This window comes from Geospiza fortis, unplaced genomic scaffold (assembly GCF_000277835.1).
Source record: "Geospiza fortis unplaced genomic scaffold, GeoFor_1.0 scaffold229, whole genome shotgun sequence".
NCBI classification, from domain to species: domain Eukaryota; kingdom Metazoa; phylum Chordata; class Aves; order Passeriformes; family Thraupidae; genus Geospiza; species Geospiza fortis.
The window spans coordinates 2,017,864-2,032,640 of NW_005054357.1; the positions used below are offsets into that span (position 1 = coordinate 2,017,864).

At 37.8% G+C, this 14,777-nt stretch overlaps 1 protein-coding gene across 8 annotated transcripts in view; it reads right to left on the minus strand.

Annotated features, from left to right (window-relative positions):
* Window positions 1–5,757: 5,757 nt before the first annotated feature.
* Window positions 5,758–14,777, minus strand: part of LHX9 (LIM homeobox 9) — a 20,242-nt gene continuing 11,222 nt past the window's right edge. For 5 of the 8 annotated variants that reach the window (XM_031059148.1, XM_005423714.2, XM_031059146.1 and 2 more), the window contains 2 exons: window positions 11,576–11,778; window positions 7,630–10,418 (listed from right to left, as the gene is read on the minus strand). In XM_031059148.1, coding sequence (XP_030915008.1) covers window positions 10,161–10,418; window positions 11,576–11,778 — 461 coding nt within the window. In that variant the 3' untranslated portion in view covers window positions 7,630–10,160. Of the gene's footprint in view, window positions 10,419–11,575; window positions 11,779–14,777 lie in introns of all 8 variants that reach the window. The other 3 variants (XM_031059149.1, XM_005423715.2, XM_005423713.2) reach the window with 2 other exon arrangements.

Consider the following 14,777-nt stretch of genomic DNA (forward strand, 5'->3'; position numbering starts at 1 on the left):
AATTCCAATCACGTGCTCCCTGTGTGTGATGGCAAATTCTCACCTATGATCCTATTTCCCTTTCAAACAAGGGGCAGTGCAAAATCAGGGCACATGAGTGAGCATCACAGAGGCTGCAGTTTGGAGCCCACAGGTCTGCTGATCCTGAAAGTTGCTTAAGTGCAGTAAATTCTAACTCAGCTGAAAACAGGAGCGGCCCAGGTACATGCCAGGTCACAGTGAGGTGACATTCACCATTGAAGAATTTACACACTAGACAATACTGTCTTCTAAGAAGCTGAGCCATGAACCTTTCAGTTCAACACACACTGTTGTTTGCATTTAAATACACAGCATATAGCACTTCCCTCTGTGGAACACACAGATGCATTTACCTGTTCAGCCTAGTACTGCTATTCCCCATTCTGAACTTTAATAATAAGGGATGAAAGTTCACCCTGAATTCAGGACAGACTTAAGTCTGTAGAGGATTCAAACCACCCGTTCTGAATTCCATCTGTGCACAGCACAGTGCAAGCAGAACATGACAAAAGGATACTGTACACACCCATACCTTTTTGCCTTCTGCCACTGGCAACCAGTCAGTTATCCACACAGCACTCCTCAGGAGGGAGAGGAGCAGCTTTCTGGAGGTGTGCAAAGACACTTCTCTGAGCAGGACTGCCGTTAGCACTCCATTTGAAGCCCCAGCCTAGGACACAGCGCCCATTAGCCGGGCAGGGGACGGCAGCCCGGGCTGTGACGCCTGGCAGCAGGAGTAGGGAGCAGCGATGTGGCAGCAGCCTGAATTCCAGCACTGCCTCTGCACCCGCAGGCAGCCGGCAGTCACCGCAGCAGGGATTTATGCTCGGGGCAAACCACTGTCCTGCTGAGGTGACCATGTGGGACTGCATACTGGGCATGGAACTGGGGGTTACACAGTGTGGCTGTGAATGCATTATTGGATCCTGCTCCCCTTTCCTCCCCAGGCTCTGGCTTGCCTGAATCTTTTACCTAAAGGGAAACCACTTTCACCTGTGAGCAAGGAAATGAGGATCAAAAAAAAACCACTAGAAATATCATAGCTTGAGTTTGAAACAGTTTGTTGGGGTTTTTTCCTGCAGCTTTCTAAAAGCTGGTTTTTGCTTATCCTCTTCATTGTTCAAACACAAACTAAAAATCCTGGTGCTTTGTACTTATACACTGGCAGTAAACCCCAAAATCTGGGCAGGCTTTATTGCTATCTCTGCCTCTCATATAGCTACTTTAAAGTTGTGCTGAATATTAAGTATCATAATTTGGAAGCACAGAAGAAATAACATCTGTTGTAACCTGAAATACCAAAAGTAGGCCTTTTCATTCCATGCCAGTCAGGAAACTAATAACACATGTGCAGAATGCATTTCATATATGGCAGTGACATAGTTGCAAACCATTCAAATTATAGTTTCATCCTTTGACCGTTTGTATTCTTGACCATTAATCCATCTGCTTCCATTCCTTCTAATGCTAATTCCTAAACAAATGTAGCAACTGACCACAAACAAGGCAAAATTCAGAAGTTGTGTAGGGATATTTCACTGGTATTCGAATATAGTTGAAAATCTTTTGAATCATTAAGATGGAAACAGAGTTGGTATAAATTATACACTAAACTGTAATTTCATATCTCTAGTTAAGTCCAGTACTGCAAATAATCCCATTTAAATACATTTCAGTGGTATCACACAGGACAAGGAAATTAAAGACAAGCATAAATATTTTCACTACCAGCATCATAGCATATGGATGCAAGTTGGAATTAGAAAGTTTATTAAATTAGCTTTTCCTCTGAGGGTTCTGGTGCCCATTAGTGCTAAGGTGAGCTGCATGGGATGGGTATCCCGGTTACTTTTCTTAGGAAATAAAGAAAAAAGCCCGCACTTTACTCTTACTTCCGTAAAACTCTTACTTCCGTTAGATTGTTTCTTTTCAGATGCTATTCACTACTTCATTTTTGAGTCTTTCTAAAGATCAGAAAGTGCAATATGCTATTATAAAACTGAGTTTTTGTTTCAGCAGATCCAAATAAAGAAATCAAGAAAATTTAATCCAAAAGTTCCAGATTTCACCAGAATTCAGCAGTCCATGTTGGAAATACAATTAATTTAGACAGTTTGAATAGGTTCAAGAACACAAACATGCTTTTAAGCTCACTAGTTTTAATTTGTTGGTGTTATAATATAAGGGGATAAAAAGACCTCAGAATCTGGATGTTATTTTAAAAAGGTCTGAGCAGTACAAATTGTATAGTCTCTTAATGGTATTATTTTAGAGGTAAATTGTGGCTTGAAGAGCTTCTCAATTTTGATCCATCCACAACAACAGAAGTAGTCACAATTAGTGTTTTGAGCCACTGACTACTATGCAGTTGCTGTCATGTTAGTGCTCTGTTATGGGTTAAAAAGAGCAGAAATTGATTAATTCCAGTCAATTCTAACATTAATGTATGTGCAGAATAATTCTGGACAGATAAACTATTTCTAGTAGATCATAATTAACAAACTCCTTAATTTATCCTAGCCAGATTCAAGAAAACCCATATCCATATCAAGGGTTTGATTACTAAGAAATGTTTTGACAAAATGAGGTAGGTAATTAATTCAGCTAATGTATTACAGCTTGTCTATGTAATTTCATATATAAGAGAAAAGGCATCTTCCAATTATAAAGCAGAGAGAAAGCAGTAATATCAGTCTGTAAAACTGATTGAGTCTCAAAGCTGCAGCATTTTATATGAAAAGGCCCAGCAGGGACATAAAAGGTACACAGTCTCATTCATGTACTTTTCAGTGTCCATTTAACTTCCTTTTCTGTAGCCCACTCTTTCTTATAAAGTAAAAAATATTCTGCTGGACGGCCAGAAAAGAAAATGAGAGGTGTTGTCTAACAGTTGTGGCTACAGCCCAAGCAGTAACAATGCAAGTTTCTTGGCACATTAAAATACTCACCTCCAAGGTGCCAGCTTGGTTACTTTCCAAAATGCTCTCAGCTGTCCCTACTGATATTACATGCAGGGCTCCTTACTGTGAAAGGATATGTATTTATTTGGTAAAGGTAATTATCATCTAGGAGCTAAACAGAAATTATGAGCCTGCGTGTCTGTCTTTCTAAGATATAGCAGTAATCAGTGCTTTCAGCTTTCCTGAGGTTGCATTTGATTTTACTGATTTTAGGACATTGGGCAACAATTTTTTATTTTGCTAGATAATAATTCCTGAAAAATTATTGTTATATGTTGTTCTCTGTTGTGTCTCAGTTCTGGAATCAAGGTGCATGTGGCAAAGCAAGCTACTTGAGCATTTACTCAGTGAAATGTCCAAATCCGTCAAAGAAAATGGTGAAATAAGAATTCATAGGCTGTTAAATAAAAATACAACATCTCTCCCAGTGGCTGCTTATACTTGCAACTTGATAACCATTTCTTAGCTTGTTCTTTCCCTTATTATTTACTTGCTATAGGCAGCATTCTCACAGATGCAAAATGCTATATATCTGTTCTGCCTCAAAAATCCATTATGAAGTGTGCAACTGAGGTGCAAAACGGAAGACTTTCATTATCTTGCAGTGAAATAATTAACAGTATTTTTATTCTCTGTTATAGCCTAATTTGAAAAGACACCAAACTAGAAAATAACACTGATTTTTGTCAAGCCAGAGCTGACCTTCGGTCTAGCCCTCTGTTCCTAGCAGAAGCAAATACCAGAAATTTCAAAGGATGCTTTTTCACAATCCTATTTCCAAAAACAGAGGCAAGCTTGAGCCAGAAAGGAGTACAGCTAAAAAACCTATCATTTATAATATTAATCATATTAGTTAAATTAGAATTGTCTATATTTTATATTGTTTGTTGTGATAAAATCAATCTGCAGAGGGGAACACCTTACGGTAGCATGCGAGTCAGGAATTCAGTGATTACCATAGATTTCTTTTTCTAGATACTGCAAGAAAAGCTGGCAAAATAATCTGTACACTTAGATGCAGCAAGCACTACAGTCGTGGGGTTTTTGTCCAAAGCTATGAAAAGAAAAAAAAAAAATAGACCATACAAATGTACAAACTTCTAACATAAAACCTACTCCAGAAAAAATGTTTTATGGTAAAGGAGCATCAGAGCAAAAATTATGACAACTGCCTTTGCTAGAACGTGGAAGCATGGAGAGTTGCTTCCTGTAGGTTTGAATGACTTAAATAAATATGAAAGTACTGGTTATCTGAAGGCAAGACAAGGATATGTGTATAGGTATGTGTCGAGATAAGTCTGTGTCAAGTGAGAAGCGCAAAAGAATTGTTCAACATTGCAGAATAACTGAATAAAGTGTCTGACACTGTAGTAGCTTCTGGAAATTCCAATAGTATAATTTGTGTCCTGCATTTGGCTGAAGGAGGAAGAAATATTTTGAAGTCAATTTAATGCATGTGCCAGGTGCTTGGATTAGCAGCTCTGAAGGATAAAGTCCAAAGCACAGAGCAGCATTGCTGTCCCATATATTCTGTCTCATTCTGAAGGTTATGCTTTCTTTAGAGGCAAGAGTGTAATTTAATCTCCATGTTCATTCAGCTCCTGGCTCAAAGCCCACGGAATCGGAGAGAATATTTCACCAATCGCAGGGGGCTGCGGTGTCATCCTTCTGTCACTTGACCTGGTCCTGTGAGCCATTTCTCTGGTGAATAATTCTGAGAGAGATGTTCTAGGACTGAACAATTTGACTAATTTTTAAGACCAGGACAGCAAAGAAGTGCTGTGTCTAGGCATGGGTATGTATGCACTACAAAGACCCCCAAAACATTTCTCACTTGTAACAATACTGAAAACCTACCTTTGTCTTGCGTTCTCCCAAGCCTTGTCTGAAATGTTTCCTTTTTTTCTTTCTCAGATAATGCTTCCCTTTCAACATGTTTGCTTTCTTAATGCAGGAGACAGTTCTGTATCTTTGAAAAAATTTGGATTGTCTAGTGCCATTTGTCAGGTCAGAGCACTATGTGCAGGACTGTCTCCAAACAAAGGTGTGTTGTTAAAAAAATCAAACCTTAATGTCTCTAATCAGACACAGAGGAATAACATTATTCTGGTTTTATTTTAGATTTTGCCAGTATGTCACCAGGATTATTTAAATAATTTATTTTTCTAATTTAAATTAAGTGAAAAATGCAGCACATGAACAAGACTAGAAATATCTCTGTTAAGTATTAAATCAGGGGGACAAGAAATCCAGCTTATTGAAGAATGTGGTGATTTACAAAAGAAAAACTAAAATGCATAGGTTTTTTTCTTGGTCCTAAGCACCACCAAGTTCTTTACTGATTGGAATAATTAACGGTTGTAATATTATCCTAAGGACAACGGGAGGAAACCACATTTTGGCTGTGACACGAATAATTGCTTTCCTACATTTACTTACTTTCTGCAGTAATAAATACACATAAGGCTCAGCTTAAGAATTTCACAATGTACTTAAATTTCTGATCAAGCTGATTTGAATTACGTCTACCATGCTAACCTTTTTCAATAGAACTTTACAATATACTATAAAACTGTTGTTTAAACAATCCTCCCCATAATTACCACCAATAAATGATACCTTTTTATTGCCATTAGAACACTCTTAGTAACTGGTTTCCAGAGATTGCTGCAGTAACCTGTACATAACTTTGTGCTATGTTGTAAGCAGTTGTATGGTTTTCTTTTTAGAATTCTGAAACTGGAAAGGTTTAAGAAAACATGCAAAATGCTGAGGATACACGTAAGTGAAATATTTAATGTCCATCATTCATAAAAGTTACATTGTTTACATAGGGTTCATTAGTATATAATAAAAATGTCATCTTAATGAAAGATTTTCTGGCAAGTCTTTTATATGTTAATTTGTTTAACATATGCTTTGGCTATACAGCTAAATAGGAATATATTTTAAAAAATCTTTCTGCAAATAGTTGCTTAACAGTTACAAAACCTCATTACTAAGAATTGGTTATTGTTACACTTGCTTGTTGGCTTGTAAAAATCATCTGTGTTTTGGACAGGGAATCTTAGGACCAACTTTATGTAGCAAATGTGCTCATTGCATAGTGACCATGTAAACAGCTCAGGGACCCACAAATTATATCCTTGTACTCTAAAGTCACTGTGTAAAGTACACACTGTACTGCTCGTGTTTTCTTATCTTGATGAAGAATTTGGGGATTGCTTTATTGTTGATGCTGATGGGAATTTCTTTTTAAAACAAGTCAGTTTTATACAAGTTTAAAAATTAACACCAAAGGAAATCATTTTACACTGTGCAATAGTATTGCTGCCTCATTCTTTTTGATTTTAGATATTTATATATATATATATATATAGCATATTGGAACTGCACTGTACTGCTTCCTTTCAAAAGAAAAGTTTAAATTAGTTGGAACAATTAGCTATGTTTTTACATAAAGTTAACTATGTTTGCATCAAATAAAATGTTTATTAATGAAAGGTATTATACAAGAAACATCAAAGAGAAATTCATCATACAGAAATGTACACTATATGTGACAGATGGAAAAGTGCATGCAGAGTTGTCTCATTTTAAAAAAATTAATTGTGAAACAATAGTACTAAAGTTACTGGGTTTTGATTCCTATCATCTTGGATGAGTGAAAAGTTCTTGAATTTACAAAAATCCATTTAACAGATATGACTAGTACACATTAGCAAGCAAGTGGAATGAATGCACTCAGATTTTATTTTACAAGTACTTGTGCTTGACAAATGTGATTTTTTTTTTTTAAAAGAAAAGGTTTCTTCAACTATGGGCTGGGTAGATTGCTGCCAGGTTGCTCTGGTTTTATACATAGGTTCTCTAAATTTGTTTTTGATACCACACAATTTGTTGAAGCCTTCAGTTCTGTTAATTAGACACCATAAAATAACGTATGTTTTGTTAACATTCAGGAAATGACATCGAGTCTTTTGTTTTTATTTTTTGGCTCAATAGATTTTTAAATGTATGATTATCATAACCTAATATTGTCTTTGTCTTCACTGCAGTGGATTTCCGATCAAACTTTTCCCCTTCTTTTAATACTTTAGGGAATTTTCAAACGTCGGGATGTTTGGCTGTAATGCCCCATGATTTGTTCTCCCTGAAAGAAATCATAGTGACAATTTATTAAACTACAGAGCAACCTGGCTTTTCGGGGTCTGCAATTCTATTTTGTGCTCAATATACCTAGCATTAAATCTTGATTCATTTCATCATACTATTTAGGTTATATTTTCATGCAATTACTTTAGCTCCTAGTTTTCTGGCTCTTTTAGAGGGCTAAGACAGGGTTTCAGTATCAAATCAGTGGGGCATTACTTTGCATGTTCAAAAAAGGAGGTTAAAAGGCTAAAATCTAAATTGCACCAGCAGTAGCATATACATTGAATATGAAGAAATTGAAAACCTAAGAAGGAACTGTACTTTAAAATATTTAAAAGGCCGTGTTTCTGTGTTTAATACCAATTGTTCATAGGTACCATAAAAGCAAAGAGACACACGGGTACATGTAGACCTTAAATTTTAAAAAAAGAAACAAAACAAAAAACCCCAACCAAAGAAAACCCCCCAAAAAACTGATGGGAAATAAAACTCCTTAGATTCAAAATGGTTTATTCACACAAATTTAATAGGATATATCACAATTGTTTGGTCCATAAATATTTAGGGGAAATAGTTTCTATACAATGCATTTATCAATAAACAAAGAAACAGGACAATTTTGCTAGACCACTTACTGTACTATAAACACGAAGCTCAATATATAAGATTATTGGATTTATCAACTATATCTGAAAGAGTGCACAACTGCTTTCTATGACATGTTTGTCCCCTCTAACAGGATACACCATAAAAAGAGTTTCAGAAATAAGAGGTAAAACAGTACAAAACTAGTGAGGTGTCAAAAGGGCTTAAAACAGTTAATTTAACAAACAACACATATATCCTGATTTTTCACAAACTTACTCCCAAGGTATATCATAAGGCACATAGTAGAACTGAGTTTTAATTAGTCTACTTAATAAAGTAGATCTCTAGTACCATATATTGTTCTGTCAAAGAACAAAATTTATAAGTATCAATATTTTTACCTGTAAAAGTGTATTAATAAAGATCTCAGCCTTACCAAGGTCTTTTGGTCTGGTTAGTGGTAAATGCCCATAAGGTAATAGAAATAGGAAAAGTCAAGATTCAATATCCATAGAAGATGATAACCATACTTGCTAAATATATAATGGCAAACACACCTTTCTTCTATTACAGTGTTAACATCTCTTCCATCATCTTTTTTAAAAATAAGCTACTTTTCTGTGCTAATTTTCTAAAAACCCTGAGCAAAAATTACAATAATGCACTTTAATGTGGGCAGTGAACTGTCAATATGTAACCACACATTTATACAGCCAAAAAGGACACCTTTAAAATATATTAAATAGCCACTTTGACCACCAAAAAGAGATTTGATGGTGTCTAAAAAGTGGGGTATATGTGCAAAGTTATTCTTAACAATCCACTAAAAGCAAGACATAGATCTTGACTGGTTTTTGTTCGTTTTTGTTTCTGAGACTCTCCACAATCTAATTGGTGTTCAACTACAATAAAAGGATACAAATGAACATTCACCACTGCCCAGACCATTCAGACTTTTAGCTTAAATAAAACTAAAAAAAGAAAGATCACTATTGTAAACTAAGAAATGTATTCAGATCAGCATCCACAAGGCTTCTGAGTTTATCGGCTTTGAAGTTATTCACTGCCAATTCCTGGTTTTGTGTGATTTAACATTTTTTTCTTTTATACAAAGTTTAAAAAGTTAAAGTATATGTTAGAGATATTAATGAACTAAAGATTTTAAGTTCCTGTGTTAAACAAAGTGTCTGATACAATCTCAGGAAACATCTAAAGAAAATTCAAAATAGTAATTAATAAATTGTACTGAAAATTTTTTCCCTTAAACATCTTAATAAATTATATTTTGCTTATTTCCATTTCCCTGAAAAAAAAAAAGGTAGGATTTGTCAAAAGTTCATTTGAATAGTACACATGCATACACCTTTTTGAAAATTATTTTTGTGCTCCCTAAAGTAACTGGGCAACCTCTTGTTTGCTTTGGAGGTACGGCATCAAAGCCTGTAGCCAACTGCAATTTTTATCTTTAATTCCAAAAATGCAGAGGTGCTTGACAGACAAAAATTAAAACCCCTCCCTAGGCAGCATTTCAGATCTGCAGGACTCTCCACTTGCATTGTTACTCTGCTATTGTTACTTTAATAACATTCTTATAGGAGTGAGCTCGCTCTGGAGGGTTTTTTCCAGATCTTGCCTCCTTAATGTGGGGCACAAATTTGGAGACCAATGGCCTGGTCCTGCCATCCTCACCCACATGTGCTCTCATCACTGGGTCTCTCTCCAAGTCCTCCATCAGGCATGGCTTTCAGTGGTGGCCAAGGACGTCCCAGCTGGGTGTAGAACTGGCAGAGGAGCGTTTAGCTATCCCAGTGAGACTCCCCAGTGCTCAGGGAGAAGCAGGCTTGAGACTACTGCATTAGGAAAGAGCACTGGTACTTCCAGTCTGATTGTTTCCATGATTACTCTAATTCACTTAGTATTTATTTTTCAGCATTTAAAAATAAATAGTACAAAACTTTTGGATGCATTATGAAAATAAAATTAAATTTGGGGTTCTTAAATGCTGTAAGTGAACATACAATCCTGAAGCAGCATTATTTTGGCTAAAATTAAAATAGTTTTTATCTGGTTATCAGAGAGGAATAGAATCTTCTTTTTTGGGGGGGAACAATCAATTTTTTTCAAGGTTCTGGAAATAAGTAACATACAATTTAAAGAGGCACTTATTTGAATGATTCATCACCTTGTCTTCAGTCATTTGATAAATTTAAAGAATTTGAGTACAAATTGCCAACAATAAATGTTCGTATATTATAGCAACATATTACTTCAAACTCATTTGCCAGGTGGCTGCAGATGCTACACATCGAGCTGTTTATTTTCCCAAATATTTTGTGGGTTTGTTTGTTTGTTTTTTAAAAAGGCTTGAAAATAATAATAATTATAATAATAATAATAATAATGAAGAGAAAGAATTTTAAAAAAGAAAAGGAACTGTTAGAAAAGGTTCGTTAAGGTAGTTTGTGAGGGGCTCCCGGATTCGTGGCTGTCCAAGTTAGAGGTCACTGATGTCACTACAGTGATAGTGGGATTGGTCAGGTCTGTTAAAGTGGTCGCAGTGCCGGGTGGAGTGAGTGCGCCGCTGTCTGCTGAGGGCGGTGCCGGGAGCGAGGTGCCGTCAGCTTTATCGACACCCCCATTCTCCTGCCGCAAAAGGTTCCTTCTGAATTTGGCTCTTGCGTTTTGAAACCAAACCTGCAAACCAATCCCAATGGATTTCTTTACCGATGCTTGTTTTGCTTTGCTTATTTTTGTCTTTGTTCTCGCTTTTTAAATTCATTTTTGATGTTTGATTTTGTGTGGCACATTACCTAAGTCATTCTGTAGCTTATCTTGCTACTGGTGATACTGACTCTCTGTGCACAGGCCCAGGGCTACAGGTGCTTACAGTCCTCAGAGAGCAGCCTCAAGAAAAATCTGCTTGCTCACTTACCCAAAGAGAGCAACTCTCTTGATGGCCACATAGTGTTTCTTGAGATGGGTAGCTTTGAGGTCAGGACACACAAAGATTGAAGCAAAGAGTGAGTGAGCAGATTTTTGCCAAGGCTGAAACCTTGCCTTGATTATTTGAAAAGGCTGAAGAGGAAGGAGGGGTGATTACACCGTCCCTGTCTTACAGATTGTTGATATGGGTCATCTAGTCTTTCTGTTCTATAAGGTTCGCTGGCAGTGTTTGAGGTGACATGTAACACGGACAGGAATTGCCACTAATAGATTCTCCTTCTACCTCACTCTCTGCCCTTCTTTGGCACTCTGCATGTAATACACACCTCGTTTTAACTTCACTGAGCTATCACAGACCATATAGGGATTTCTAACATAATTCACTAGGCTGTCCTTCACAGGGACTTTTGACTATGCAGGCCCTTAAGGAAAACAGTCGTCTAACAAGCATTGGGAGGGGGAGCCAGCTGGTCCTGGAGGATCATATTGGTCAAAGCTTACTTCAAACACATCAGGAATCTGCTTACTGAGGGGCCACATTAACTCCTTCAGGGGAGCCCACAGGCTTCACCCATAAAATCAGTAGATTTGCCACCTCTATCCTTAGTGCAGTCACCACAGAGAGACCACCGACCCCAGGAGTTCTACTGGGTGGGTGGACTCTGAAGACATTCTCTTCATGGTGAGGATGCAGCTACTCATAAACCACAGTTTTGTGTTTGGCTGCCTCGGGGCAATAAGGCACACACATTTGGCACTTCTGCCACACAACACCATATCCCTCTGCACACCCACTAGGGACACACCCAGCAAAAGTATTTCTACATACATTGCTATAGTTACATATAAGGGAAAGGCTATTGACTAGCAGGGGGAAATTCTGTCAAGCCTGTCATGTGGCTTCTTACCTGCAGAACTCTCTTGGTCAGGCCTGTTTTCTGGGCAAGCTGCTTGAGGTCCTTGGCATCTGGGTTGTGGTTGATAGCAAAGTAGGACTTCATGGTACGAAGCTGGTGGTGTTTGAAGGAGGTACGCATGCGCTTTGTTTTCTGGGATGGGGGATAAGGCTGCTGGTCTCTGTCCAGGTGATCTGCCTCATTCTCATTACAACCTGTCAAATAAACAAAGTGGAGCAAGGAGTTAGTGCCATGCATCATGTAGGATAAATGAATCAAGGCAAAAATCTTGAGTAACAGGAGGGAAGGAGGGAAGGTGGGAAGGCGAGAAGGCAGGCAGGCAGGCAGGCAGGCAGGAAGGAAGGAAGGAAGGAAGGAAGGAAGGAAGGAAGGAAGGAAGGAAGGAAGGAAGGAAGGAAGGAAGGAAGGAAGGAAGGAAGGAAGGAAGGAAGGAAGGAAGGAAGGAAGGAAGGAAGGAAGGAAGGAAGGAAGGAAGGAAGGAAGGAAGGAAGGAAGGAAGGAAGGAAGGAAGGAAGGAAGGAAGGAAGGAAGGAAGGAAGGAAGGAAGGAAGGAAGGAAGGAAGGAAGGACTAAGATAGTACAAGGATAAGTACAGATGTGATAATTGATATGACCAAAAGAGATCCAGAATATTGTCATTTCCTATTCTTGTCCTATGTCCCCCAGGCCTGTACCTACTGAGAGAAGACTTTGAAAGTTCTCTCTCCTTTGGCATTTATTTCAAACAAGTCTTTTCCCTGTGGTGATGGTTTTGCTTTGGGCGCTCAAAGAGTCATTTGAAATCTCATTCAGATTTTGAAATCTTACTCATTGAAACATCCTTAGCTTGAGAGAAGAGTTAAGGTCAAACCAGCATTTTGAATGTTCCTGAGCTTTTTCCCCAAATCACAAGCACCTATAAAAAGAGATGTACAGCAGGGAAGTTTGTTGTGATAGTTCATCAAGAAAGCTGAGGGTTTTGCTGGTAAAATGTATGCTTTTGGACTCTGCCTGGGAGTCTATATGAACTGCTTGAAGCCCTTCATCTGTAAAACATATCCAGGAAGCAGTTGCATCAAGACGATCCAGACCCCCAATCCCAATCAACAGTAGGTCTTAGTACTGGTTTAGGACACTTCTACAAGCAAGCAGCTAGGAGCTCAAAACTTGAAGAGTTTCTCTTCTTTCCCTGATTCAGTATTTTCAAAGTGTCTATGAAAGATAAGTTTGTTTCAGATTACATGTTTTTGGATGTGAATTGTACACAAGGGTTGCAGCTCTTTGGGCATGGTGGCATCATTATTTAATATTGGAGAAAGAAATTACAGCATTCGCAAAAAGAAAAGTAAGAAATGCATCTGTGCTTTTCTTTCCAGCTTAAACAAAAGGGTTAGCAATTTCTAGGATCTCATTTTATAAAGACAGTTCAGTCACACAGGAGAAAATTAATGGTGTCATCATAGCAGGGAATATTAATTAAAGAAGAGCTAATTAAAAATGTTTCAGAATGTCTATAAATTAGACAGTTTCATTAGTTGCTCATTTTGATTCTTGAACTGCTTTCCAATAGTTACTGGATTATTTACAAGGCCTAGCTGATCCCCATTCCTAATTGAGAGAAAGAGAGAGAGAAGAGAAAGGGGGAAGGCACACAATACAGAAAGACTGATGTCAGCAGTGCTGAAAACAGAGGCAAAGCAACTTGAAACCACAAGAAAATAAAAAGCTTCTTGAAGGTGTTTTCTCTTTTGAATTATAAGACAAGTCAACATGAACAGATGCTGGTAAGACAACACTTTGACAGAAAATCAGGTGAATATTTAATTATAGCTAGCTTTGCTCCTAGTCTTGGTAAGAAGTATATCTGTACTTTCAAACAAAGTAAGCTGACACTTCTGAAAACACCAGGAGTTGAAAGTTGCCTTAAAAACAATTTCAGACCAGATTTGGATTGTATTTACTACTTGTTTTCACAAGCAATCACACTGCCTTCAGTCAAACTGCGTGGGCTGTAACTTATGAGCTGACATAAATCAGAGTACCAGAATTCAGTCCTCAGGTTTTACTTCAGAGTCGCAAACTGCTTGTTTGTGTTGTTTTTCTTGGGCCACTCAGGCTTATAGCAGCAACACAAACTTCCTCAGGCTCCTCTGTCCTGCTTAGTGCCTTTGTTTCTGTACTCTACTCTTTTTTCTTCTTTTTCTTTTTGTCGGTGGTCTACTTTATTTTGGTTTTTATTTTCAAGAGAAAATGAGAAGAGGGCTCCAAGTATCTTCAGACAATCCTGGTTTATACAATGATTATAGCTCACTCTGTTTTATATAGTGTTGTGTGGTTTGCCCACATCCTAGAGCAGAGTCTTAAACTATCTCTCTCCTGGAGAACTAAGGGAAAGCACAAAGTCAGGCAAGACGCTGCTCATTTCTTTGCTGCAGGATTGGAGGGTTGTTTAATTTCTGCTTTCAAAAGAGCTAGAACAGTTCAGCTCTTATTGCCAAGAATTCTTCAAGTGAACTCTTCATAGTTTTTCACACACACACGCACACACACACACATAATGAAATAAAGTAAATAGCTCTTTGAGGAACAGATGTGTAAAATATTTTCCTAAGGAAATCTTCTTCACCATCTTATTTCCATATCCTCTAAGCTCTAATTCAACACAGTTTCCCTTAAAATATATATTAATTATATGATATAAGATGTAATATAGAGAAAGCCTTGAATGTTTTAAGTACTTTTGAATAGTTTCTTCCATTTTTCACATTAATTCCAGACAGCTTGCAAGTATGAGTGATTTCTACCTCATAACATTTTGAGTTATTTATTGTTGTGCTTCCACTTTACAACCGAGGGGCTGTGAAAAAGAAATTAAACTAGCAAACAAAATACAGAATAGAAAAGCTGTTGTAGATTCTGCAGCAGAGTCTGATTTTCCATTCTGGACCAGGGCTCAGCTCCCCTGTAACATAATGTGCACACAAATCTAAGCCAGGGCCTGCTGCGTGGCTGCGAATACACACATGCTCATGCTCAGCTGGGTAAAACTGTTGGCTTCATCGGAGTTTCATTTTTAAAGCTCGGGGTAGTTTTCCATAATGGCTTGGCACATGGTATGGACGCCGCTGCCGGGACTGTTTGGGAAGGAACTGGGCTTACTGGGGAGGTCACGGCCGCGGTGCCCCCAGCCCCGGAGTGCCGCGGGTGAGGAGCT